The sequence below is a fragment of the Xiphophorus hellerii genome, chromosome 10, assembly GCF_003331165.1.
Source record: "Xiphophorus hellerii strain 12219 chromosome 10, Xiphophorus_hellerii-4.1, whole genome shotgun sequence".
Classification (NCBI taxonomy): domain Eukaryota; kingdom Metazoa; phylum Chordata; class Actinopteri; order Cyprinodontiformes; family Poeciliidae; genus Xiphophorus; species Xiphophorus hellerii.
The window spans coordinates 3,473,354-3,501,208 of record NC_045681.1 but is presented as its reverse complement, the minus strand read 5'-3'; the positions used below and the strand labels follow the sequence as shown (position 1 = coordinate 3,501,208).

The following is a 27,855-nucleotide window of genomic DNA, read 5'->3' as shown; positions in this document are numbered from 1 at the left end:
CATTTACAATTCTCTGTCAGAATCCACAATAAATAGCTTAGTATTTTATGCTAATTAGCAAATGTTACCCTACGTGTTACTTCCAAGTTAGCTTCTTTAATTAGCAAAGCAGTAATACAGACGTCTTAGCAAAGTAACTTTTGTTCCCCTCCCAAAAGGTAAGATCTAAAAGAGAAAACATATTTGTCATTTTCAGTTTTCTATCTATCCTATTTTGGAGATATACTATGATATTTATAGTGACAGTTATTGACACCAGACACTCTTTTTAGGCAAATATTAGCATGCTAATATAAAAGCGATTAACTGCTAGAGCTAGGAAATAAATTCAGAACCAGCATCTTCTTAAAATGAGAACATTTCTTGCCATAAAACAAGTTTTACATCTCATTAAAACCAAAATATATTGTAATTTAAACAAGAAAGGTAATAAAAACTGACAACCCTCGTCTAGAAGAAACTACAACAAAATAATGGTGTTTTAACAAGGTATTTATTTCCCAGCTATGACAGGTTCTGTATGCTAACATGAGTTGTCTTGCATTAGCATGTAACTCAAAGCAGCAACATGTTTGTGTTCGCAAGGTTTTATCATTTTAAGCTTTACTCATAAATATATAATTTTACCAAACGAAAGTGTATTTTTAACTATCTGCTTTGACTATAAATGAGGGAAATTGTGCAATATTTTTGCATTAGCATTGCAATCCAGTTATTTTCTTAAATTATTAGCATCCAGGAGGTTAGCCCTATGTTTCCTCTGTAATGTTAAGATGTTTAAATTCATGGTTGAGAACGAAATATGATAAATACTCACATATTTTACAGAAAACGTCTGTAAAATATAAATTCTAAAAGCTTTCGCTAGAATTTCGTGCTAATTAGCAGTGGCTAGCATGCCATTCCTTCTGTGTTAGCTTCATTTATTAGGATTGACAACAGGGAGCGTTTTCCCTCGGTGGGTTGACAGTCCAGCACAGAACAATTAAGTGCATAATTGGCCTCTTACTCACGCTTAAAGGCACTTTGGAATGACCAGTTAACCAAACAATTATTTTTAGACTGCAGGTGGAAGGTGAGGTACCTGAGAGAATAAGCAAACTCCACGCAGAAAGTTCCACAGCTGAGGATTGAACCAGGACCTTCTGCTCCACTGTGCAGCCCAGTGTTGATTTAGTAAATATTTACCGCAAAAAATACAAATATTACCAAGTAATTTGGTCTAGTTTCTAGTGCAAATATCTTAATACACTTGAAATGAAACAAAAACTAACTTACAAGTTACTTTTCAGTAAATAATTCCTTAATGTTGATTAAAAACAGTTCTAGTTTACTGGGAGATTATTTGACATATAAAAAGACATTTTTCCATCTTATAAGAGAAATAATCTGGCAGTTAAATATGATAAAGAACCGACCAATGTTTTTAAGTAGCTCTAATAACAAAGGCAGGTTTTTGCATTGCATTGAATTCCCAAGACAAAAGATATTTTCAGATAAAATAAATAATAATAATAATAATAATAATAATAATAATAATAATAATAATAATAATAAATGATTTCTTAATATTAATGAAAAGTACTAGTTTCACCGGCAGATTATTTCACTTATAACTAGACATTTTAATAATTTGTCAGTGGAACTGGCACTTTTTCATCAATATTAAGGAGTTATTGACTTAAACAAGCTCCCACATCTTTCTGAAAAGTTACTTGTAAGTTTTATTTCAAGTGAACTAATACATTTAGACCAACAATACTTGGTAATTTCCAAACATGTACGCTCAGCAATAGACTTGTTAAAGTAATGAGAGAGGAATGTTTCAGGTTTCACTTGCAGTGGCTTCGTTAAGGGTTTTAAAACCCTCTGAGAAAATAATGAGAGCTGGTTTAGCTTTGATTTCTGCTGAAGTCATCCGAGAGTCCAGTTCTCATTACAGTCCATCATCTGGCTCTGAGCTGCTCCCTTCAGCGGTTCCTTCTCCCTGCCTGCTGCATCCAGCAGCAGCAGCAGCAGGCGCTTTGCATCACTGCAGCTTAAACACTGTCACAGCACAGAGACAGAGACACTAATACTTCACCCACTTTCCTTAGTCTGGTGTGCATAATTGCAAAAGACAATCTGCTCTTCGCTTGCTAAGCTCTCTGGAAATGTCCCACATTTACTGTGACATTTTTTGTGTTTGTTCAATTTTCTTTTTGCACTGCATGGGCTTTAACAGAATCTAATTTGAACAGGTTGAGTGTCTTTGAAGAACTTTTTCTTGTGTTTTAATGGCTGCGAGGAATCGCTGCGTTTTCATTACAAATGTAAAACTTTGTTTCTATTCTATAAAACAAATAATTTAGCAATTGCGGTGTTTCCATTAAAGAAACACAATTTGAATCACACGTGAATACGTTTGTTCACGCGATAAGTCATTAAAAAAACATGCCATCGTTTTCGTCTTCTTCGTCTCTTTCCGTCGGTTGTTGATCACGTGACTCTTGTGACGTAAAAAAAATTGTTTCCATTGCAGTTTTGTAAAGTACACTAATTTAGACACAGTTGAAAAACCGAAATTTTCGTGTTTCCATTAAGTAAATTTATTTTTTAAATTCAAATTTGCACAGTCAGTGGAAACACAGATGCATAGTGCCGTTGAAATTTAATTCACTGCCAAATAAAAATAAAAGTCAAAATACCAGAATAAAAATTATAATATTCCAGCAATGAAGTCGTAATATTAGCAGGGTACGTGTTTCTTCTTGCAATTTTATGTCATTTTAATTTTTATTAGGATGGCCTCTAACACTCTGTTGTAAAACAAAAAATAATATCAAAAGAGAAATTTTAAAAATTATCTGTGCCAGACTTTAAAAATTGTTTACAGGAGCAGTAACCAGATTCCCAAAGATCTTTTATGTTTTTCTATTAAATGCATGTTTTACAAACACTATACCTTAAAAAACTCAGGTTTATATGATATGTTTTAATACAGTTACAGTGTTATTAATATAAATGATGCTCAAATGTTTGAAAATTCAGACTTTATAGTAAACTTTATTTGAGCCAAATCACATGGGATGCAGACTGTACTTTCTAAAATGTAGGACTAAATTATAAAGTCCTGCGAAGTGTATGAGTTAAATATATATAATTCTTGATAAGGCACCACAATTAAAACTAGCCAGGGAACAACTAACAAGTAAAAATTTTTGAAAATACACATATCCTAAGGATTAAACATATTAATTTCCTTTCTAAAAGAAGATGGAATAAATGGCGATCTTTAAACGAGCATCATTTGATGTGTAAGGGACACAGGTGGAGCACAAAATGAAGAAATCCCCAAGGCTCAAAGCAAAAAATCTCTTCCATCTGCGCTGTTGCTGCTCTTTATCTTGTCAAAACAACACTGAAAAGGCGTCACATGCATTGTGTCTTTATTATGAACGTGTTGCAGAAGTATAATGTTCCAGGTGCCAGCTTTTCTTTGTAGGTTACCATCATCATACATGAATAAAAATCCATAACATGCTAATAGCCACAAAGATTATAGAAGCCAGCTGGGAAGACAATGACTTCCAGCAGCCTGGCTACACAATGCTAACTCATTTAACTAGAGAAATATCACACTATTTAGATTTATATCTACAGAATACATACAGTTGATTACAATTAAACTTACAATATAAGACAGAAAATATTAATAGTACATAAAATTTAGTACACAGCAAAAGAAAAGAAAAAAAGCCTGGTTTTAATAAAACCCGGTTGTTGGAATCACAGTGCGGGATCACAGGTAGATAAAGGTTAGAGGTCAATTAAAAACATACAATATGGCAAAAAAGGTTCTACAGCTAAAGTTCTCACCCACAGAAACATTTCTGAACAAACATTTTACAAATTAGCCTTTAAAAGGGGGGCTATACACGTAAAAGCAACACATCCAGGGTAATAATAAAAAAAAGAAAATCAGCCGTAAGGGAGTTTATTAAAGGACGAAAACGCTACAGTAGGTCTGGTTTTAAAGCACCTGTGGGTAGAAACTGAGGTTACTGCTGCATCTCTGGCGACAAAACTGCAAAAATAATAAATCTTAGAGTATTTTCTGTATAGTTTCTAGTGCAAAGACTTAGTATACTTGAAATAAAACAAAACTAACTCACAAGTAACTTTTCAGCAAGATATAGAAGCTTGTTTTAAGTCAATAATTCCTTAATATTGATTAAAAAAAATTACTAGTTCCACTGGTAGATCATTTCATTCTAACCAAAACATTTTTCCCAAGTTGTAGTGAAATAATCTGCCAGTGGAGCTGATGCTTTTTCAGCAGTATTACAAAATTATTCACTTAAAAACACCTCATGTATCTTGCTGAAAAGTTACCTGGAAGTCAGTTATATCTAATTTCAAATGTTTGCACTATAAACTAGACTGAAAATACTTGGTGAGATTTTGTGTTTTTGCAGCAAATAGCAAGCGATCAGATTGGTAATCAAATGGTTGCTGCATTTCCATTACAAATATGCCCAAAACTTTGTCAATATTCTGCTAACGTTGGAAAAATGACTAAATTTCGCAATTGTGGTGTTTCCATTAAATAAAAAACGCACTTAAAATAACACGTGAATAAGTATAATCCACGATAAGTCATTTAAAAACATGCAGCGCCCGACTCTTCCTGCCACTTCCTGTTGTCTCCTTCCTGGTTGGCAGCAGCGGCAGCGACATCCGGTTGTTGGTCATGTGACTTGTGTGACGCGGAAAAAAGTGTTTTCGTTGCAGTTTTGTAAATTAAACAAATTGTAATTTAAAAATATAATAGCAGCAAAGTGTTTTATCAAAAACATGAGTTCAAATTTCAAAAATAAATGTCCTTACTGGAAACATGCTAATTAAAAAAAACCTCACTTTTCAATAAAGAGGTGTTTTTTTGTTTGTTTGTTTTTTGTCCACATCAAAATGAGTTTATTTCAAAAAACTGAAACGGAAACACTTTTTTCGTCACACGAGTCACATCGACAACCGGATGTTGACACTGGCGCAAACCACGAAGAAGAAGACGACAGGAAGCGGTAGGAGGATGGTATGCAGCATGTTTTTAATAACTTATGCAGGATGTGATTTAAGTTACGTTTCTTATTTAATAGAAACACCACAATTGCGAAATTGTGGTTGTTTTTTTTTACATTAGCAGAATATTGATAAACTTAACGGACATTTGCAGCTCCTAAAACACAGTTCAGAGTTCATTAACGGGTTCACGATTCTGTCTGAAAAGGATTGTTTACAAACTTTATAAAAAGGTGAGTTGATGGACGATGCACTTTAACCAACCGGACTGGATTTTGCTACAGCAGTGTTTCGCTCCCAGCTCACAGTGGTGTAGAGTAAAAACACATTTCATGTTCCTGTCAGGAGAGAAAGCAAGCAGATTCCCCACTGAATTTCTTTTTTATTTGGCACGTATTTTCCTTGCAGCGTGCCTTCTGTGCGAGATTTTCCATAATCCTAGTCCGAGTTAAACCCTTCCCTTCTCTCTTTCATCCGCTTTAACCACTGAAAATGCTGGGGCTCAAACACAAGATGTGGGGCGTTTTGAAGTGCTGAAAGTCACAGAGGACAGTCTGGAACAAAAAGGGCGCAGTGTGGTTCAAAGTGTTTCTTCCACTGCATTGTAAATCCTGCAGCTTCTTCCGCGTTTGAGGGGATTTAGCAGGCAAACTGGTGCAGAGGAGGGCCGACTTGGCAGCCATTTTGTCGCGATTGATGCTGTAGAGCCAGTAAACACTTCCCTGTTATCAGTTGCAGGTAGAGCTTAAAAATACTTTTCTGTCCTCCGACTCGACACGGAAAGCAGCAGCATTTCGGATTATTCTCATTTCTTCCACAACAATTACGGGGGCTGTATAGAGATTACAGGAATCTAAGTAAAGCGCTGTGAATCAGGAGTTGGTCACACATCCGGGTAATGACTAGGCGGTGGTGCAGGTGATGGCCAGACGTTCATTTCCCTTATCCGGTTTCATTCTGGGATGAAACTCAAGTTTTCACATTTACTAAAAAAAAAAAGGAAAAAGGAGGCGTATTAGTCAGAGCTGTAATCTGCAACGTAATCTACAGACTACAGTTACACAATGAGGGGAAAAAGCAAGAGTCTGCCGAGTCCCAGAGGTTCTGAAATGGAGCCAATTAGGATGCAGGTGTAATGAGACCCAAAAGGCTGAGCGAATACGCAGGGAAAGATAAAACTCAGCTTAAACTCAACTAATATAGACGGAAAAAATACATTTTCATTTACTTTCCCTTTCAGGTTCCCCTCACTGTTTCCAAACCTCTGGTATAGATGTGTAAAAACCATTTAAATAAACTTTACATTAACGTTAAAGTAATATAAAATTTGGTGGTGAATTATAAAATTTTATTTTTATAAAATCACTGATGGCATAAATTAACACTTTGCAACCAGAAATATTAATGCAGTCATATTCAGTAAATTAGAATATTCTACGTCTTTGTCAAATTAAAATGAAAATAACCTGTAAGAAGGTGCTAAACATGTTTTTTATTAAAAATATTCATCTAATGTCATAGATAACCGTTATTATTTTATATAATATAATGTAATATAATATAATGGTAAGTGTCATGTTTTCATTGGTTGGAAGCAGAAAATTAACATAATTTATAGAAAAAGGCTTGAAAACATCAGAAATCTACAAAATTGTTACAATTTACTGAAATAAAATACATTTTTAATAATATTCTAATTTATTGCAATATAAGTATGGAGAAGCTTTTAATTAAAAAAAAGAAAAGAAAATCTGTGACTTTTCCTAGTGTCTAAATATTTAGCTACTCTTCAAAATTGAAAACACAAGAGAACATATGATTGAAATACAACATAATATAATTATGTTCCAATCGTACCCGGAAATCTCTTTAGTTTTTGTACATTTATTCAGTAAAATAAATAATTTTATTCAATAAAATCAGTGTTGATGCAATTATTGTCCAAATATTTAAATATTTTTTGTGTATTTTAATATTTTGAAATAAACCAACATCTATGAACTTCTAAATTAGAAATTAAAGAGTTCCTCTTCCCATAACAATATTCAAAATGGGAAAGAAGAACAAACATATTTTTGAAAAAGTATCATAAATCAGAAAATGGAAACAAGAAAATAGATAGTTTGCTAAATCTAAAGCAAAAAAAAAAAAATTGTAGGCGTAACAGAAATATGGCCGGACTTCATAGATAGTAAAACATTTAAATGGTGGGTTCGCTGCTCTTTCCCATTTTGAAGAGTGAATCAGACAAACTGGTTTCTGTCGCATCATATTTACGTCTCAGGCCATCAGGAGCTTCTTCGATTAACTTTAAAAGGCTTGATTTAAAATGCTTTAGTTACAGAATTAGCTTACTTTGTCACTAACAGCTCATTTAAAAAAAAACAAAAAAACATATATTTATTATAGTTTAAGCATTTAATAAATTTCAAACTAAAGGTTGGGATTTTTCGAAACATTTATTTCAATGTTTTTTCCACATCTTTACCAAGAGGTTAAGGTCCAAACACGGATCGCTAATCTGTTCTCAGAATCTTTTTATTTAAAATAAAAAACACAATAAATGAACACAGTCGTTCATGTTGTGAGCCGTTTACATACAGGAACAAGACTTCACAGTTGGTACAAGCAACAGGACGAGGAACAGACGGCGCCGATCGGACCACAGCATGCAGGCGGCCGCAGCTGCAACGCTACAGATTAGGGCCAGATTAAGCTCTATATGGTGGGATGACATGATGGTATATTAAAGTGGAACAAACAGGAGAGTTCAGCTCAGCTGGGCACAGATACACAGAGGGTAAAGAGGTGTAGTTAGGGGTTAAAGGTCAGATTTGGGACACTCACTGGCCAGGTTGACAATGCAGGCGATGATAATGACCGTCCCTCCTACTAGAGACACAACGGAGAGCATCTTGGCCACGCGACCCAGACGCACGGCGCCGTCCAGGTTCCCCTGCTCCAGGCTGTTCTTCGACTGAAAAGACAAAACATGAATAAATAAAAGTTTGTTAGCTGCTGATGGCGCCAGCATTCGTTTATCAACAACTTTTCCCCAGAGACGTGCGGCGAAGAACCGGAGCGGCACAGACGAGTCAAAAATCCAAAATGGAGGATTTTAATTATGCTTTGAAAAGCTAAATATAATTCTGTATAACAGATTGTTAGGGCCACACTGAGAAGATAAAAAAGGAAATTACAAGAATAAAGTCATAAAATTACAAGCTCACAATAATATGAGAGTAAAGTCATAGTATTATGACTTTAACCTTGTATTATTTCAATGTTATTCTCATCTGACTTTATTCTTAAAACAGGACGACTTTATTCAGTTGTAATATTACAACTTCATGCTCAAAATATTATGACTTTATTTACTTGTAATGTTACGACTTTATTCTCATAACACTGCGACTATTTTCAAAATACTATGAATTTATTCATGTGTTATTTCAACTATTCACTTGTAATATTACAACTTCATGCTCAAAATACTACGACTTTATTCAGTCAGAATATTATTACTTTATTCATATATGACTTTACTCTCGCAGCGTTACGACTTTATTTTTGACTTTAAAGAAAAAATATTCGACTTTTGAAACTCAGAAATTGTTCTCTCTGGTGCCCCCTGGTGGCCACACCCCTAACCGCATGCCGCTGCTTTTCTCCACCAGCTTTTACCATGATGGAGTAGACGAAGCCGACGATGTTGATGGGCCAGACGGGGCAGAAGCAGGCCAGCACGGACAGCAGGAGGTAGTCTTTGACCTTGGTTCGGTCCAGTGGAGGGTTAGTGGCGATGCTGGAGTGCCGGGACAGCGACGGCCGGGGCGAGAAGGCGGTGTAGCCGATGGAGCCCGCCCGGCTGCCCTTCCTGGTTTTGGCGTGGTGAGGGTAGGAGATGGAGTGCTGCCTTCTGGGAGGGGAGGAAATCACTGGAGAGGTGCTCTCTGTGGGGCCGGGGTGGATCCCGTTACCTGCACGTGAAACGTGACAAGGACAAAAAGTCAGCATGTTCAGTGTGTGTGTGTGTGTGTGTTCTCTTGGGAGCGACTCCATGCAGAGGGATTTGACTTTCCCGGAGCTTGCTGAGTAAGCAGCTGCATGCGACCCAACCTCCACCCACCCACTGCCTCAGTTCGAGGTCAAACACTGCAAAAACACAAAATCTCACCAAGTATTTTTGGTTTAGTTTTTAGTGAAAACATTTTAGTACACTTAAAATAAGACAAAACTATTTTTTATATATATATTTAAATAAAAATATTTAAATTATTAAATATTGAGAAAGTACTGGGCAGATCTTTTTCAATTTTAATATGAAAAATGTTTTTGTTTTTTACAGTGTGCATCCTGAGTATTCAGCTACTCTGCTGTCAAACAAGATAATCATAATTTAAAAGAAAATCCTGAGTGTACATATTACTGTATGTACATATATAGTTCTTTTAAATCTAATTAAACACTGCAAAAACAAAATGTTACCAAGTATTTTTTTGTGGTTTCTAGTGTAAATATCTCAGTACACTTGAAATAAGATAAAGCTCAGAACTTTTCAGTAAAGTATAAGTGCTTATTTTAAGTAAATAATTATTCATTAATACTGATAAAGCTCTACTTCCATTGGCAGATTATTTCACTTATATGTTGGGAAAAATGTTTTGCTATAAGTGAACTAATTTGCAACTTAAGCTACTTTTTCATCAATAAGAAGGAATTATTGTCTTAAAATAAGCTCCTAATCTTGCTGAAAACTTAAATGTAAGTTAATTTTGTCTTATTTCAAGTGTGCGGAAATATTTGCATTTGAGACTAGACAAAAATACTTGGTGAGGTTTTGTGTTTTTGCAGTGAACTCACCGTTCTTCAGTTTCTCGTTGATGACGATCACCAGTTCTCCTTTGGACTTGCTGCGGGGCGGCCTGGTGTCGGTCGGGCTGCCGCAGCTGTGCAGGAGCTCTTCGCCCCCCGGCGAGCCGCACGGCATGGGGATGACGGCTGCCTGACTGGAAACCGGGTCGTCGTGATCCATGAGCGATGGCTGTTCTTCCCCCGGCCAAACGGCAGGAGATGGATTCATGTTAACGGCCATGACGACGCCAAAGTTAAGCCTCTGATTCCGGTCCAATCCTGTCTGTAGTTAAACCTGAAGAGGCATAACAGTTTAACTTAGTTACAAATCACAACTTTTGAAGCTGATTGGAGTTTTAGACCACGGCTCTTCTAGCTTCCTATGGAGCATAGCTGTGCTACAGTGACAACACCAAAAATAGATCCAGTTTTGCTTAAAAATGGTAGATAAAAAATGTCAAAAATCAGCAAATGGATCAGAAACAACCCCACAATATTTGGAGGCATGGCTGAGTTTAAGTTTTCTAGCTTCCTGGGAGATCTACCTGTACTGCAATGCTACAAATTAAGCTGAAGATGTCTTGTTATTAGAAATGGCTGCCATGTGAATAAAACGGTACTACAGCCTTTGAAGCAATGGGTGCTTGGAGTTCAGGTACAAAGCTTTTCTAGCTTTCTGTAAGACCTAGCTGTGCTGCAGTGCCAACACCAAAGATAGTTTGTTATACTTAAGAATGGTGAGTACATGATAAAAAAAAGTAATACAATTTAATAGAATCCCAAACAATCCCCCAATTATTGAAGTAATGCTAGTTTCAAATTGCAGCTTTTCTAGCTTCCTGTAAAATCTAGCTGTGCTGCAGTGCTAAAAAAATAAACCTGAGGCAGCTGGTAATGTCGGTAAGTTACAGCTAGAAATGGTTGACGTGAATAAACTACAAAAGTTGGAGTTAATTAATGGAGTTATTTTATATCTTCACCGTTTTGAATAATAAATTTGAGATTTCAGTCGGTAATTGATTTTTCACAATTACAAATCTGAAAAAGTTGTCTTGTTTTCTTGTACGTTAGTTGGTATACAACAAAACAAGACAATGTTTTTTGACTTTACACTCCCTACCAACCATCACCACATGAGAAAAATCCATAAACAGACTATAAAGAACCATTTTCTCCCTCCCACTGTTTAAAGATATTTTTGTTATTCGAGCTCAGAACTGGGAATAAATGCCAAACTCTAGTTAATTTACTATTCATTTTGGATAGGAAAACATTTGTATTGTATAACATAATCCTCATCTCTATTTAGTGTTAAAAACACAAAGGATCATGGTAGCAAACAGAGGTCACAGAAATAAAAAATAAAGTAAATTAAAGCTGCAAGCAGCCTCGGGCGGCCCTCGCAGCAAGCGCCGCTCCGGCCTATTGGCCACCGCGGGGGTTCCGGCCACCGCAGAAGCTCTCGCGCGTTTTCCAGAGCCGCAGCCCGCTCCCCACCGCAGAAGCTCTGCCGCAGTTTCCAGCACTGCCGCCCGCTAGCCGCCGCAGAAGCTGTCGCGCATTTTCCCCAAATTACATCTCAAACCCGTTGGGCTCTTTAGAGCAGAACAAAGGTCATACATATCCAGTTTGGCGCCAATCGGATGATCCATGTGTGAATTAGAGCCAAACGTATGTATATGGCGAGGGACTGATATTCGCCATTTGGCCACGCCCACACGGTTCAGCCAGCAGTGAGCATTGACAGAGTTTATCATCCGAATCATCTTGATTAGGTCAAGAGAGCCATAAACAGAGCTTTCCAAGGAAAAAAACGGCACTTCCTGTTCCGAGGGGGCGGGGCTTAGATGACGTCATAATATGATGACGTAGGATCGACGGGCAAGCCTCCAGGATCACTCAGGCCAAGTTTGATGCAGCTCGGTCAAAATATGTGGAATGTAGAGGCAAACGTATACGAACGGCGTTGCCGCCATTGAAAACTCTTGGCACTTTAAAGCAAGCGAGACCAACTTCCTATCTGTCATCCAACACAGAATCACCTTGATTAGGTCAAGAGAGCCATAAACAGAGCTTTCCAAGGAAAAAAAGGCACTTCCGGTTCCGAGGGGGCGGGGCTTAGATGACGTCACAATGTGATGACGTAGGATCGACGGGCAAGCCTCCAGGATCACTCAGGCCAAGTTTGATGCAGCTCGGTCAAAATATGTGGAATGTAGAGGCAAACGTATACGAACGGCGTTGCCGCCATTGAAAACTCTTGGCACTTTAAAGCAAGCGAGACCAACTTCCTATCTGTCATCCAACACAGAATCACCTTGATTAGGTCAAGAGAGCCATAGATGAAAGTTTCCAAGGAAAAAAATAGCACTTCCTGTTCTGAGGGGGCGGGGCTTAGATGACGTCATAATCTGATGACATAGAATTTTCAGACATCACACCAGCATCACTCAAGCCAAGTTTGGTGCAGCTCGGTCGAAACATGTGGAATCTAGAAGCAAAAGTATGGCATCGGCGTTACAGGTCACTTCGCCACGCCGCCACGCCCAGCTGCTATCTCAAAGCCGGTCAGGGTTGGAAACCTCAACACACCAACATGTCTTCTGTCTCTGGACACAGGTTCATGTTGATTAGGTCAAAGGGCTAAGAGAGCGACCGTTCACAGTAAAACATGACACTTCCTGTTCTCAGGGGGCGTGGCCTACGTGATGTCATCATTTGACCATATGGTATTGTAGGCCACCTGATGACGATCAATCACTGAAAGTTTGGAGTCTCTGTGACTTTTTGTGTTAGAAATACCAATTTTTCAATTTTCCTGTGTATTACAAAATCGAAGAATTTCATCTGCAGGGCAATGCTGCCCTCTGGTGTCGAATTACTGAAATAATGAAACTATTTCAGTGGCCAGCAGAGGGCAGCATTGCCCTACAAACGACGAACATGTACTGTTTATTATGTAATTACACAGAAGATCTCTCTAATTCATTCTGAGGGGGCGGGGCTTAGATGACGTCATAATATGATGACATAGCATTGTCAGGCATCACAACAGCATCACTGAGGCCAAGTTTGGTGCAGCTCGGTCGAAACATGTGGAATCTAGAAGCAAACGTATGGCATCGGCGTTACAGGTCACTTCGCCACGCCGCCACACCCAGCTGCTTCATCGCAGCCGGTCAGGGCTTGAATCCACAACACACCAACATGTCTTCTGTCTCTGGACACAGTTTCATGTTGATTAGGTCAAAGGGCTAAGATAGCGACCGTTCACAGTAAAACATGACACTTCCTGTTCTCAGGGGGCGTGGCCTACGTAAAAAAATAATTTCACGACAGGGTATTTTAGGACACCCGATGACGATCAATCCCAGAAAGTTTGGTCCCTCTATGTGTTTTTGTATAGGAAATATAAGAGTTTCGTGTTTCATGGCGAGTAGGTGAACTTTGACCCCTGGTAACCCCCCTTCAGCAAGATCATACAGTCACCAATTTGATAACTTTAAATCAGACATGCCTTATGATCAGACTGACCGAGTTTGAAGCCGATCAATCGAAATCCCTAGGAGGAGTTCGATCAAATGCAAAGGCTGTAAACGTCACACTCGAGGTCCAAAATGGACCTTCAATACAAAATGGCCGACTTCCTGTTGGGTTTAGAGCATGGCTCCAAGAGACTTTTTTGTACGTCCTGACAAGATACACATGTGTACCAAGTTTCGTAATTCTAGGATAAAGCATGGCATGGGGCTGTTCATTTAAAATACTCTAGGGGTCGCTATAGAGAAATTAGGCCACGCCCACCAAATTTTGTTATGAATTCCTGTCGGTGGGTGGATAAGGATCCATCCTAGTGAGTTTGGAGCAGCTGGGCCCGAAATTGTGGAATTCAGAGCCAAACGAAATTCGACGGCGTTCGCAACGCCGCCACGCCCACCTGCTTCATCGCAGCCGGTCGGGGTTGGAATCCACAACACACCAACATGTCTTCTGTCTCTGGACACAGTTTCATGTTGATTAGGTCAAAGGGCTAAGATAGCGACCGTTCACAGTAAAACATGACACTTCCTGTTCTCAGGGGGCGTGGCCTAAGTGATGTCATCATTTGACCATAGGGTATTGTAGGGCACCCGATGACGATCAATCACTGAAAGTTTGGTCCCTCTATGTGTTTTTATATAGGAAATATAAGAGTTTCGTGTTTCATGGCGAGTAGGTGAACTTTGACCCCTGCTAACCCCCCTTCAACATGCTCCAAAACTCACCAATTTGATAACTTTAAATCAAACATGCCTTATGATCAGACTGACCGAGTTTGAAGTCGATCAATCGAAATCCCTAGGAGGAGTTCGATCAAATACGAAGGCTGTAAACGTCAAAATCGAGGAAAAAAATGGACGTTCAAGACAAAATGGCTGACTTCCTGTGATAGTTGGCTAATAACATTAAATGTAAGTTCTGAGTCTTTTGGTGAGCTCTACAAGTGTGCCAAATTTCATGTCTCTACGATGAAGTACGTTCATACCATTGTGTTAACAGAAAATTGCTAGTTGCCGCCGTTGAGCAATTTTTTTTGCGATTTTTGCAACAACCTTAAAATTCAAAATTTTTAATTTTTCTAGTTGCGACCGCCAAGTTTGGTGAGTTTTTGAATATGATAAAGCCCCCAAAAAGGCACACGAAGAGGTGGGAAGAATAATAATAATAAACAGTACAGATACAATAGGCCTTCGCAGCGCTTTGCTGCTCGGGCCTAAAAATGACTTCCTAATAACAGAACCCACACTGAAACTCTTGCTTTTCTGAAATGTAGCTACTAGCTACATGCTGCAATGCTAATGCTAGCTTGTATGTAACAAATGAGGGGAAAAAAGCGGATAGTTTGATTTAACAGAGTTAATTTAATTTCTAATCTCTACTTTAAGACGAAATGAATTGTTTACAGTGTTGTAAATTTACCGAGGAGTTCCTGTTTATTGGTCTTAACGGAGCTTCCAGGCTTCCCGCCTTTAGCTTTCCGCCATGACACACAAACTCAAACTGCAGTACAAACCCAAACTACTGTTACTAAACAAACAAACGCCTATTTGTCACTTAAAACACAATATTGACATATTCTTCCGTTGAAAACAATGGGTCTGCGCTGATAGTTTGAGTGTATTTACAACAACAGGTGGCTTTCAGCTCTGTTTGCACATGGGGATCGTTCAGAAGTGGCGGCCGCTATTTATTTACGTGTCTTTGTTTTGTCCTCTCTGCTCTCTGCTCGGATCAGCATCGATTCCACTCAGCTGCTGCTGTCACGATGTGGGTCAGGAATGACAGGAAAAGGCACAGAACCGCGCGGCTCTGGCCATATTTTAATTAGGATGTGGTGATTTATTATTATTATTTTTTAAATCAGTCAGTTAACTGTATTGGCTGCAGAGTGAAGGATGGCTTATAGGTTTTGTTGTTTCTAACGATTTAGGTTAGTTTTTCTCAAATATGACATTTATTTGCTTTAAACAAATCGCCCTTAAATAAAATCTGTAAAAAGTTAAATTAAAAATTCCAGTGGTATTCAATACACAGAAGGATCCGTGTCAAGCTTTCTGTTGCATTTAATAATTTAGATGTGCATTTCTGAAATGTCATGTTTAATCTGCTTTTAGATGTTTTATTTTTTACATATCTATCCAAAAGAATAATTTAGTCAAAATAAGTACAGTGCGCTTATTTTACAAGCTTTACGTCTATTTACAGTCTGATTAAATGCAACCCCATCAAAGCAGATCTTACAGTCAAGGGGAAAAACAAAAGAAATCCCATTTAGATTTTTTCCACTATTTAAATCCATCCTCCGTCAGCATATTTACAGTTTTAAAAGGCAGACTCAGAATTACGAGGATCCTGTTTGACATTCATCCTCCTTTATAATCACTTCCTGTATCGCTGATGCTTTGTAAACATTAAAAATGCACCAGATTCATTATAAATGGGGCCTGAAATGTGACTTCAGTGAAGCAAGAGGAGAAAGAAAAGCGGGTCACGGTGACATGAGGTGGGGATACAAAGGCAGGTTTCTTTGATTTCGCCCTGGCAGCCATTAGTCTCTGTGCAGGTGTGCACACAACACACCATATGGTTGCTTCTACAAAAGCGACTTGCAAAAAAAATGAAACAAAAAGGACAAAAGGAAAATAGTGATGGACGAGGGAGGAAGGAATCGAGGCTGCGCGTTAATTAGCTCCGCTGCTGCTCATTTGTATTCAGCTGATGGTTATAGTGCTAAAAAAAAAAAAAAAAAGCCGACGTATTAACATATTAATTTAATGTAAGCAAAGTTTCCTCTTTCAACAGAAAAATCCAACGTACCGTTTTATTGCAACGCCTTGTTACAGCCGGGTTGTCCCTGGATTTGGCATCGTGGGGAGCGAAATTCTCCCCCCAAAAATAAAACAAGTAAAAATCACACGCAGTCAAACATGATGTTGAACGAACAGAAAAATAAATAAATCTAGTAGTAAATGTTGCACTGAAAGCTTGTTGGTGAATCCTGGCGATGCAGTGAGCAGCGGTGGATGGAGACTCCTGGATGGGAGGGCAGATCCGGGAGGAGGGGTGTGTGTGTGTGTGTGTGTGAGAAATGAGAAGTGAAATCCACCAGGCTACGTGCAGAAGGAGAAAGATGAGGAAGGTGGGGGTTGGATGATAGCATCATGCTACCAGATAAAAATAACTAAAAAATCTAAATGTTTGACATTTATCCACTGATAAAGAAACAAGGCAGAAATAATAAACATGTGATCACATTTCTGAAATAAGACACGAAATGCGTTCAGGTGAGGTTTATTCAAAAATGCACGCGAGTGCCACCACCAGGCAAAAAGATGTTACTACAAAAATATTACAAAAGGCAACAAAAAAGAAAAAAAAAAGTCTTTGTCACAGGAATTATATATATTTAAGAGGTGAGTACATAAAAGCTCATTTTCCCATGGCACTCAGGATGTTTGCCTGCAAAAAACAGAGAAAGATCAATGAGCATCAAAAATTTAAGCATTTTTATATTTTAATTCAAGTAAACATCCAACAAATAAAAAAAAAATCATAGAAGTACAGAGTGGCTGATTAAATTTGAGTAAGTAAGTTTAAAGGAATAAAAATTACAATATAGCGAATTGAAAGTTAGAGTTAAACTGAAGCTGATGAGCGGACAAGATGGCCGACTGCCTTTCCACAGCATAAAAGGGCTCCATGTTTCACAACGCACCAAATTCAAAAAAATATTTTAGCATTTTGTGTCAGCTGTGTTAACAGAAAGAAAATTGTGGTTGTCACATTATTAAACTTGGACGTATTTAGAAAATAAAAAAGCAGGAACCTTTTAGGTTGCAGAATAAAAAAATTTTAAAAAGTGAAGCGATTCTTCAAACAGAAACAAAGCATGTTGTTCCTCTTGGAGGCAATTTAGATTCATGAAGAGCTTTAATTCATGACAGTTCCCAAAAAAAAAACTTTGCTTATTGGCGTCACCTTTTATGTCATGTTATGATTTGTTTTATCTTTTATGCTCTCAGTATAATTTCTGCAGCATGACTGGGTTTTATCACATGATGAAGTCAGAGCGGGAATCCGTCAAGTCATGCAGAATGTAAACACGCTCCACCTGCCGGCTGGTGCAACCAGTCAGGTTCTTATATTTAGTTAAAAAAAGAAGCTAGAAATAGTCTGGATGAATCGTCTGGAAGACGTAAAGCAAACAATCGATGAGGCCCAATCAGCAGAAAGGAGCTGCCAGTAACGGAGAGCTTCATCCCAACTTGTACGGTTTTTACTCAGGCGGCAACGGGCAATTTCCCCCGCAGCGTCTGGATGTAAACAAAGGCAACAGCAATGAAACCGACAACTGAGAGAAAATCCCGTTTCCACATGGAAAAAGAATTTAGCTTCAAAAGAACTCTGGAATATTTGGATTCCAAAATAAACAGATTCGTTTTAATTAAAGTCTCTTGATTTAGTTGCCGTGTCTGAATTTATTCATTCATGACCCCATTCCTACAACAACAACAATAAAAAAGCTTAAAATGGTTCGTGTTTAGTTGATTGTTGAGTAGTTTTAAAAAAAACAACAAAAAAAAAAACATTTTAATATTTTTGGGTATTTTTAAGCATAACAGCAACAACTGACTAATCTTTTTATGAGAAAATTGAGCTGCATCTGATTACAAGATTTACCAATTTACCTTCATGAAGGAAGAAAATCTCTTCTGAGTCATGCTCTCCACGTTTGTCAAATCTTCCAACTGCAATAAACAAAAATAAATGGAAGTGACTGAGAGTCATTTGAGGTTCAGGTTGTTTAATAAAACATTTTTCCTCCTTCTACCTTTGTGAAGTGGCCGTGGATTTCCCTCCAGCCCAGGATGAGTTTGGCCTTTTTGTCTCCGATCTGCTGCAGGCCTTTCAGCTCTTTGAGGCAGCCCGTATTCAGGATGTGCAGGATTTTCTGTTTGGACTCATCCAGAACCGACGTGTCCAGCTGGGACTCCCAGGAGCTCTCCTTCATGTTTTCTTTACCACCTGGAGGCTGCCATAGAAAAAAATAATAACCAGATTATAATGTGACCGGCTAATTTCAACCGTAAACATGTGTTCATCTGTAACGGCACTAGAAGACGAGGGCAGACAGTTGACCCATAAATCTGACATCCTGCAGAGTGTGTGTGTGTGTGTGTGTTCAACAGAAAATGCCCTGCATCAGCTTGTATCTGATGGATGCAACTCTGCAGATGTGCCAAGCCAGAGCGTCGGCTGCTGACCTCGACTATCTCTGAAAGCTTCTTCTCCTTCTTGGTGACGCAGACCGACTGTTTCCTGACGACGGCGAGGTGCTGAAGAGGCTGGAGCTGAGACACTGCAGGAGGGGAGAAGGCTATAATTTAATACTTTAAATGTGACCCATTCTGCTTCCCTCAACAGGTTAGGACAGTTTTCGGCCTACACAAAACATGTTTATTACATTTTCTTTGCATAAAATGAATTTTTTTTCTGAATCAATTGTTTCAGGGCATCCTGTCTCTTTAAATCCAAATAATCTGCTGCTGACCACACACACCCAACATTTACACTCACGAGAAAATGTATACAGCTGTACATCTATGAAAAGCAGAAGTGGAGCCTTCTGTACAACCAACAAAGAGGCAGTAAGTGGTTTCTGGATGGCAAGTCAACAAAACATTTTTCTTTTCCAGCAGCCATTGTAGAGCACACAGCAGTAAAACCAGCTGATAAAACACGATGGAGTTCCGCTTGGGTTGCTAGGTAACGGGCAGAACTCACTGAGGTTGCTAGGTAACAGCAGTGCTCAAATATACAGCTAAAAAAAAGGGATGGGTTATTTTTTAAAACTTGGGCTGTTTTTAGAAACAGAGACCCAAACAGAACAAAAAGAGTGTATGCATCTTAGTACAGTTGAAATAAGACAAAGCTAGCTTACAAGCAACTATACAAGAGTTTGTAAATTATTTCTCAATATTGATAAAAAGGTGCTAGTTTCAGTGGCAGATCGTCGTTTTTGAAATGGCTCATCTTACAGACACCAAAAAACGGGCGTTTTTGTTTTTTTTAGTAATTGATTAGGCTTTTAAAATGTTTTGTTGAACAAAAACGGTGCAGGTATCTGTGTACACCTGAAATAAGACAAAACTGACTTACAAGTAACTTTATAAAAGTTTGTTTTGAGTAAATAACTCCTATTGATGAATATTTATGATAAAAGTGCTAGTTTCACTGGCAGGTTATTGTTTCTGAAACGACTTATTTCCTAGACATAAAAAAACCAGATGGGTGTTTTTATTTTAAATAAGCAGTTGAAAACAAAATGGAAAAACAAAAACATGCTAAATTTTCTTATAATCGTTTTCCTCCGTCTCCCTGAGAGCTTTAAGCGCTACAGTGATGATGAACCGTTTTAAACAGAGGAATGAAAACGGTGGCGGGTTTTCTGGGCTTCACGCCACGATGCTGAGGAGGGGAAACACTACTCCCCTCCTCATCGTCATCTGACCCGTTACTGGCTGCAGAACCGTAGATGGGTTCTTGGATCATTTCGCATCTCATCGATGAACAAAAATCAGAGCCAAACAAACTTTATGGAAGCAAACTGTGGAGCTCTGTGCCACATTTATCACATTTAGCTCCGTCTGATTCAAAGACGTTTAAAAGGACAGAAGAGGCCGAATTAATTTAAATGAGTTTGTCGTTAATTAAAAATTTAACTTCTTAATAGGGCTGAGCGATACAGCTTAAAAAAAATCATAGGTTTTTTTAAAATCAGATTTGATTTCAATACATTTTTGTTCTCATTTTTCTATTAAAAAAAATCCAAATGACAATTTTTTTTCTGAGTTGCAATATAGCATCAGAGCCAGACTACAGGATTTATTTAATTATGAAAATATAGTCAATTTTATCAGAACAACAATTCAATTTTACTAGAACGTCTTAAAATTACGAGGAAAAAGTTGTTTTAACAAGAGAAAAATCATCATTAGTTATTTTTGGGTTGAAAATTGCCACTTTATTCTCTTAATGTTCCAAGTTTATTCTGGTAACATTATTCTCATATTACTATGTCTTTATTCTTGTAATAAAAAAACAAAAATGTAGCCCGAGTTTTATATTATGTGAGAGATTTGACGCAAATTCAAATAGAAGCTGTAAACCGCACTTGTCAAACAAAATGGTAGACATTGGTTGAATAAAAGGAAGAAAAAAAAAAAATCCAGATTTTCCAATAATTAAATCTTCAAAAACCAAAAATTGGATAAAAATGGATTCACCGCCCAGCCCTCCTCCGTGATAAAACGGTTTCCTTCATTCTGACCTTGTAGTGGTTGGACCACAGCCTGCTGCTTGTTGGGTTTTGTAACGTTTGGCTGTTTCCTCTGCAGGGGAGCCAGAGTGTTCTTGAACGCAGCTTCGTCTTTCGAACTCGACTTTTCCTTCGCCAGCTGGCTGAGCAACATCGCCTTTCTTTCAAACTCCCTCTGCTTCTCTTTCAGCTCCTGCAGCAACAAAAACCGGAAATCTGAATCACAGCGGCACCAGAGTGGGAAGTTTTACTTTGTTAGGGTTTTAACGTCCAGATTCACCAGCAAACACAACAAATTAAAGAAACTAAATGGGCTGAGGAGCGATTGAACAAAAACATTTCAGATGACCCAGCCGTACTTTAATCCCTCCTGGACTACCCAAATCTAATTTAGTTTTTCTCAGCAATCAACAATTTCAACACTGTTATTAAAATAAAGCACACTCTTGGGGGAGACTCCAAGTGTCACAGTAGCTGTGATGGTTTCAGGAAAATGTGGATGAACATAAAATAATTTGGCTGTTTTGTAAATCTGCAGAATTTTCTTTTGCATTATATAGTATAAAAATCTTTTAGAAATATGAACTAAGGCTACAAACACTTAGGAACCATAGATCCACCTGTAGACATTACCTGTGCAAAGATTGATGCAGCTGAGGTAAACTAAAGCAAATTTAGAGAAGTTATAGTAAAAAAAAACATAAAAGACAAAATGTGTAGATGTTTCGCATTTGGCACAATCTACAAAACTGGGGATTTCATGTGTTTTCAGTTAAATTTCTGAAAAGAAAAAAGTATATTTTACTGAAGAACAATCAAAATGACCAAAATATACACTTTGTCACTACCAGAGTTTCATACAATATATTTAGCTAAAACTTAAAACTTTCGCTGTCCTAACATAAGATAGATAATCTCTGAAAATAATCGAGCCCCTCTGCCTCCTCCTGTGTTCTGCAGAATCACTCGGTCAGAAACAACCAATCAGAACAAAACAGCCAAGTTCTCAGGACGCTTTGATTTAGAAACTCAGGATTGTTTATTTTAATGCAACCTGTGTTTAACGTTGAATGAATGTTTCCTTTATTACTTGACATTATTTGATATTATTAGCAATGTTGTGAGATTTATTTGACTAAATTTATGGGACTGAGAACTTTACTGTTAAATGTTTTACTGATTGCAGGTTTTTCAGTTGTCCTTTTGACTGAACAGCCGATGCAAGTGTTTCACATGTTTTATGTCTAAATTAGGTGAATTTATTGCCAGATCAGTTTTCCATTTTGGAAGATCACTTAGTATCATTCATACCCAACGCGAAAAATTAACAGCCAGTCCAGGCGATCGGCAAAGATCGACCTAATGGGTGATCAGTATCGGCAGCAAAAAACCTGATCGGAGCATCCCTAACACATTTCGAAGCTTCAGTCATATTGAATATTTTCTAATGCAAAAAATGGAGCGCGTCACAACCTGCTAGTTGTATTGCTATATGTTTATTCTAAGTTCTGTATATTCCCACCAAGTTAAAGCTGTTTTGGTTACATGCACAAGGTTGGACGTTGTTTTTCCCCAGCTGCATGGGAACCAGTCTGATTCCCAGGCTTTGGATCCCTTATCCCTTTGTACAAAACTCATGTGTTGTCTCTGCCTGGCAGAGCTTTCCGTTTCAGACTTGCTTCATTATTGATTGTCCTGTGAGCTCTCTGAGTTGTGCACAATTCATGAATAAACCTGATTGAGTGATTTTACCTGAACAGTGCTTGGAAATAGGTTTTTTCCACGACAAACCACTAAGCAGAACCATTAGCCACGCAGCCCAACGATTCCTAGTAAGTGAACTACTAAGAACTGGTTCTGGATTCTCATCCCCAGTCAAATTTCTTCATGTTCATCTCAGGCGTTATGTGGGTCTTATGCACATTCTGTCAAATAAAGTGTTGCAGAAATCTGAAACATTTGTACGGGAGCTCAGAGAGACGCAGGTCGGTGTGTCACCTGGATCTCTTTGCGTGACTGGGCCACGTCCTTCAGGACGCTCTGCCGGTCTTTGTCCTGGCAGCTCATCATCAGCTTCTCCAGCGCTATCAACCGCTCCATCACCGACGGTTCTGACAAACTGAAACAGAACCAAGCCCAGAGAAGGGGAGTAAATACTGAGACAGGGGTCAAAGTTCAGGACTAAAGCGCCACACAAGATGGGCTCCAGAGCATTAAGGGTTTCCACTCATCGTAACCTTGAGTATTGACATTTCAGAGCAAATCGAGTTTGTGAGAAGTGAAAACTGGCCGATCAGATGTTAAACTGGGATCTTTAACCTGTGGTAATGCGCTGAGGGGGAGGAGCCGTCCTGCTCAGATTTCTTCTCGTCTTTCTGCTTCTTCTTGTGTGGCTCGGCGCCAGAACCCCCCGCTTCGTGCTCCTCTCTGGACCGCTTCACTGGAGCCAGAGGGAAAATTAACAGCTTAGTATTCAGGGCACTCTTACATGGGCTTTAGGATTCTCCAGGGTAAAAATGGCTGCACTGCAGAGGATAAATTAAAGAAAACGGCAGCTTATTCCTGCATGAAGCATCCAGAGGGCGAGGAAAATAATAAATGAGGCATGTGATGAAAGAAAATCTAAAGATTAGAGAAAACTGCTCACTGTCATCTCCTGTCTTGTAGCATGTCTGCCCTCTAGTGGCCACTTAGCCAAAGTGAGGTTTCTCTATCAGATTGTGCCTCTTATTCCATTTAACCTACATTTATCTGCGCTCCAACAGTTTTAGCGGTGGACATTTATTGTATCATTTGTTGTGCTAAATTTCTTATTGTGATAAACATTTATTTATTCTTGTTACGATAAATTCAAACTAATGATGTTAAAAAAAACAAAGCTGTCCTTATTGTCAGGATTGATAGTTTTACCATTTTCTGTTCTGTTTGTTCAATGAAAGCGTCAATTTGAAAATAGAGCTACTGTGTGCAGATTAGTGATGCACTAATGTGTGTATCACTACATCACTGTCCAGTGTGAACAAAGCTATAATATCTTCTTCAGCAGCATCTTGTGCATTTCCATAACAACGATTCTGGTTCCTTTTAAGTCAAATTAAGCGCCTCCGACTCACCTGGCACCACAGGCACAGCCACGGTTTCTCTCGTGAACGGCTTGTTCACTATGAGCTTCGATTTGGCTGCAAAGTTCAGCGCGCTGAAGGTGTCAAAGTAATATCTGTACTCTGGAGCGATGTTGGTGATCATGACGGAGTGAGCCGAGCCGCCCAGAGAGTCCTGCAGCAGCCGGGTCAGTTTGCTGTCTCTGTACGGGATGCGGGCGGCCGTGCCGGAGTTGAGCGCGTCCACCACTTTGCTGAGCGTGAAGAGGGACAGGTTGATGGCGCCGCTTTCCTTCAGGCGGATGCCCTGGTTGCCGGTGCGACGGTTGTCCTCGGAGCCAGCCAGGTCCACCAAGTACAGCTTCCCCGTCTGCTGTCGGTGGGGCAAGGCCCGCTGAGTCCGGACCACCTGGATGGATTGAAAAACAAAAACATGAAGGTTGGGCAGGAACAAAAATAAAAGATTTCCCTTTTAAAAGGTTAAAGAATCCTGCAGGATTCCAGAAAACATCTCAAAATGGAAGCAGCAGAAACGCTCCTGAGTAAAAATCCAAAGAGAAAATCTAAACCGGGGTGCCCAAAGTGTGGTCTGGGGGCCATTTATGGCCCTCTGAATGATTCTGGGCGGCTCTTGATCAGAGTCAATGCAGATTTAAAAAGGATGTTGGAGTGAAGTTTTTACTTCATGTTTTGCTTTTAATTTATTGGTATTGGGGACCAAAAATATTCAGAGGTCTCAACTAAAATGCACACCTATTAAATAAACTTCAAAATAAAGCCAGAGGGAGCCATATTATGTTCCTGTTGCAAAGGGGGAAAAAAAATTCAGAAAAAGATGAAAAATTTACTACGTGTTTTCCTGAAAAAACCTGCAGGACACTTTTTTTGTTTTAAGTTTATAATTTACAAATCCCGTCTACGGAAGCCCAACTGTTTCACTTATTTCATTAAAATGTTATGTGTTCAGTTTAGTCTTTATTTAGCAAGTAAAAATAATTTAAAAAACGAAACAGTTTTTGCTATTAAAATTGTGAACCCCAGAGTTTTTTCCACTTGACATTTTCTGCAGTGAGATGTTGATATTGGTGAAAAATTATCAAAGTAAAACAGTTTTCAACTTAATAAAAATAGATAAAACTATTTCTGCCTTTGTGTCAGTTTGTTTAAATCCAATGTATATCTTTTTTTAATCATTTATCATTTTTAGTTAAGCCACTTTGAAAGGTCCAAAGAGCCTCAGGTTGGAGACGTCTGCTCTAATTCAACGAAAACGTGGAAACAAACATTTAGAAACATCCAATATCTGGTATTGGTATCTGGAATCACGTACTTCATATTAAAAGCTAGGAAATACAGAAGGAAACACATTAAACAACAGAAACGAGGAGTTTGTAACTCTCTGGTTTTTGTCCCAAGAAGCACAGGAGTTGCTAATGGGAGTGTTGCAGGAGAGAATTGATTTTAGCACCAGCTACCAAATCCTGATCTACTGCTCAGAGACCACGACCTGTTAAGATGCTGTCAGACCGCTGACTTCATGTAATTATGAACATCGTTGGAATATTGATGTCAGACCTTGATGAGCAGAATAGCGTGACTTCGACTGGACCGCTGGTTTAACTTGGTAGAAGCTGTGGTCCGGTTCAGGGTTGCAGGGATAAAATGTTTGTCGAAATCAGAGAAAGAGGAGAAAACCGTGTAGGTGAGGCCAGGAATGAGAATGTTCTTGTCCTTATTCTCTCTGATCGGCAAATCCTGGGAGTTTGGTGATAGAAGGTCGAGAACCTGAGAGGACAAATGGTTGTGATGGATTACACAAAGTTAAAATGCTTAGCTTTTAAAATGATACAGACTGAAAAAAGAGCAATTAAGAAATGTGGGCCAATCACAATCCAGCTTGATTAAGTACTTGTTAAAAAAAATGGCACAACTTTAGGCAGTTTCAATATCCATCAAGTATGACCTTAAAGAAGTTTTAGACACTTTAATCTAAAGACTCCAAGTTGTTCGACTTCAAAGTGGTGAAAGCAGTAGTAATTTTAACAGAAAATGGTTGAATCAAAGCAAAAAATATATAAATAAATAAAATTAACTTCCAAATCTAATGATTAGCTAAATAATTCAGATTAAACTTTTCCATAAACGCCTCTAGAATCCAGGTACTTCAAAAACTGTTTTCTCATTCTAAAAGCTCACATTAAAATTGTAAATTTATAAGCAAAATAAAAGCTACTGAAACATATAATGTTTAAACAAACTGAGTGCTTTGAATTTTAACTAATTGGTAGAATTTCAACTAACTTGGAATTATGGGAGTTTTGTCAATATAAAGTCAGTTTTAACAATATAAATTACAGCTAGTGGTGTGTTTCTGTTTAAAAAGCCATACTTTTTCATTATAAATTTCCAGATATGACATGCCGATGCTGTAGTCCCATCCTTCATCCTCATCTTTGGCGCTGACCAGATTAAAAACCTCACGCACCGCTCGGGGGATCACACCTGGCTGCTCTGCAGTTCCCAACATGGTGTGGGTTTTGCCTGTTAAAATTTTTAAAGAGTTAGGAGAAAAACAAATATACGCTGCACAAAAAAGCTCAACGAGACAGAACAAAGAAAAATGTTCAGGCTCAAAGTGAATCTCCTGATTCCAAGCACTTAAAACTAAAAATATTTACCATAATAAGACAGGTTTAACATACCAGCTCCTGTCGGTCCATAAGCAAACACACTTGCATTTTGTCCGTTTAAAATGTGTGGCAAAATGGGTTTCACTGAGGAAAGGAAAACCTCTTGCTGCGTAGTCTGTTCTCCGTGGAAAACATCAAAACTAAAGATACAAATAAAAAAATAACACATTTAGTGCCAATTTATTATATTATGATTAAAGTTCATGATCCAAACATGTCCCACTTCATTTTTATTCAATTCAACTTCCTATATTTTTGTTTTTCCCACCAATGCTGTAAATGACATTTTTGTATAAATATACAAATATATTTAAAGAGCATACACATAAAAAAAAAACCTGAAAATGATCATTTTACTTCGATTAGCTTTCACCAGTGAGCCTCAGGTGAAAAAGTGACAAATTAAGAGTTTCTTTTGTTCATCAATTGCATCAAAACTAAGAACTAGAATTCGGGTAGGAACACTTACTGGTACTTCACGGTCTCCGTTGCATTCCTCCAATTAATTATCTCCAGGTTCTGGGAGTCCAGGCCTCTAACACAAGGCCCTTCGCCTTTTTCATCTTGTCTGCTCATGTAAGGCCGCAGACGGACTGCTACACGGACCCTGGAGGTTTTCTTGCTTACCCCATCTGCTCCAGTCAGACGCTGCGCCATCTTTGAAATTTCCCCAAAACAAAGGCCTGGGCAACACCAAGAAGTCAGCTGACTTTAAAATGTTAAAAACAACCAACACACAAATATATTAAAACTTATTTAGGTGCTGTAAAGGTAGAATACATTTTATTTAAATAATGACTAACATCACATATGTTAGCGACAGAAGAGGAGTGTAACGTTAGCTCTCAAGGTAGCTTCAAGTTTATTCACCGTTTACGTTCCATTAAACTAAAGTTTACCGGTATGTAAAGGACGAAATGACGTTTTTAAGTTTGCGGCTCAAGTCTTACCGATATTAGCGCAGAACTTCTTTAGATAAATAATTTGTTATCGACTAAACTCCAAATTCAGCAACATTGTTGGGGCCTCCTTTTAACTGTAACGGTCTGGCCACCGTCTGCGAAAAACACTTTTCAAACTAACAGACCGGAAGTGTTCAACAGCCAATCAGAATTCACAAGCGCTTTCGCTTTATTTCATCCTTACTCCTCGTATTGTAAAAAAATAAATTGTGAAAAAATATATAGTTTTCAACGTATCACAATAAGAATTTAATTATATTCGTATTTGCTGAAAAAAAAATACACGTAAAAATATATGTATAAATACCCGCGCTGCTTTATGCGTACGG

The 27,855-nt window shown here is 38.3% G+C and overlaps 2 protein-coding genes across 3 annotated transcripts; both read right to left on the bottom strand.

The window, feature by feature from the left end:
• Positions 1–5,166: 5,166 nt before the first annotated feature.
• Positions 5,167–16,632, bottom strand: prrt2 (proline-rich transmembrane protein 2). Its single transcript, XM_032573802.1, has 5 exons — positions 16,273–16,632; positions 9,925–10,210; positions 8,746–9,041; positions 7,909–8,038; positions 5,167–6,047 (listed from the first exon to the last, which is right to left on the bottom strand). Exons 2-5 carry the CDS (start codon positions 10,154–10,156, stop codon positions 6,031–6,033), a joined length of 675 nt encoding a protein of 224 aa, XP_032429693.1. The 5' UTR covers positions 10,157–10,210; positions 16,273–16,632; the 3' UTR covers positions 5,167–6,030.
• A 98-nt stretch (positions 16,633–16,730) lies between these two features.
• Positions 16,731–27,651, bottom strand: kif22 (kinesin family member 22). 2 transcript variants are annotated; one of them, XM_032573794.1, is made up of 13 exons: positions 27,515–27,651; positions 27,034–27,247; positions 26,577–26,704; positions 26,264–26,415; positions 25,450–25,659; positions 23,887–24,283; positions 23,093–23,213; positions 22,772–22,892; positions 20,786–20,966; positions 18,720–18,814; positions 18,287–18,487; positions 18,144–18,203; positions 16,731–16,914 (listed from the first exon to the last, which is right to left on the bottom strand). In XM_032573794.1, the coding sequence occupies exons 2-13, from the start codon at positions 27,219–27,221 to the stop codon at positions 16,885–16,887; spliced, it is 1,884 nt and encodes a 627-aa protein (XP_032429685.1). In that variant the 5' UTR covers positions 27,222–27,247; positions 27,515–27,651; the 3' UTR covers positions 16,731–16,884. The 2 variants fall into 2 exon arrangements, with proteins under 2 accessions (XP_032429685.1, XP_032429686.1); XM_032573795.1 differs by having other exon boundaries at positions 27,034–27,273; positions 27,515–27,643.
• Positions 27,652–27,855: the final 204 nt, after the last annotated feature.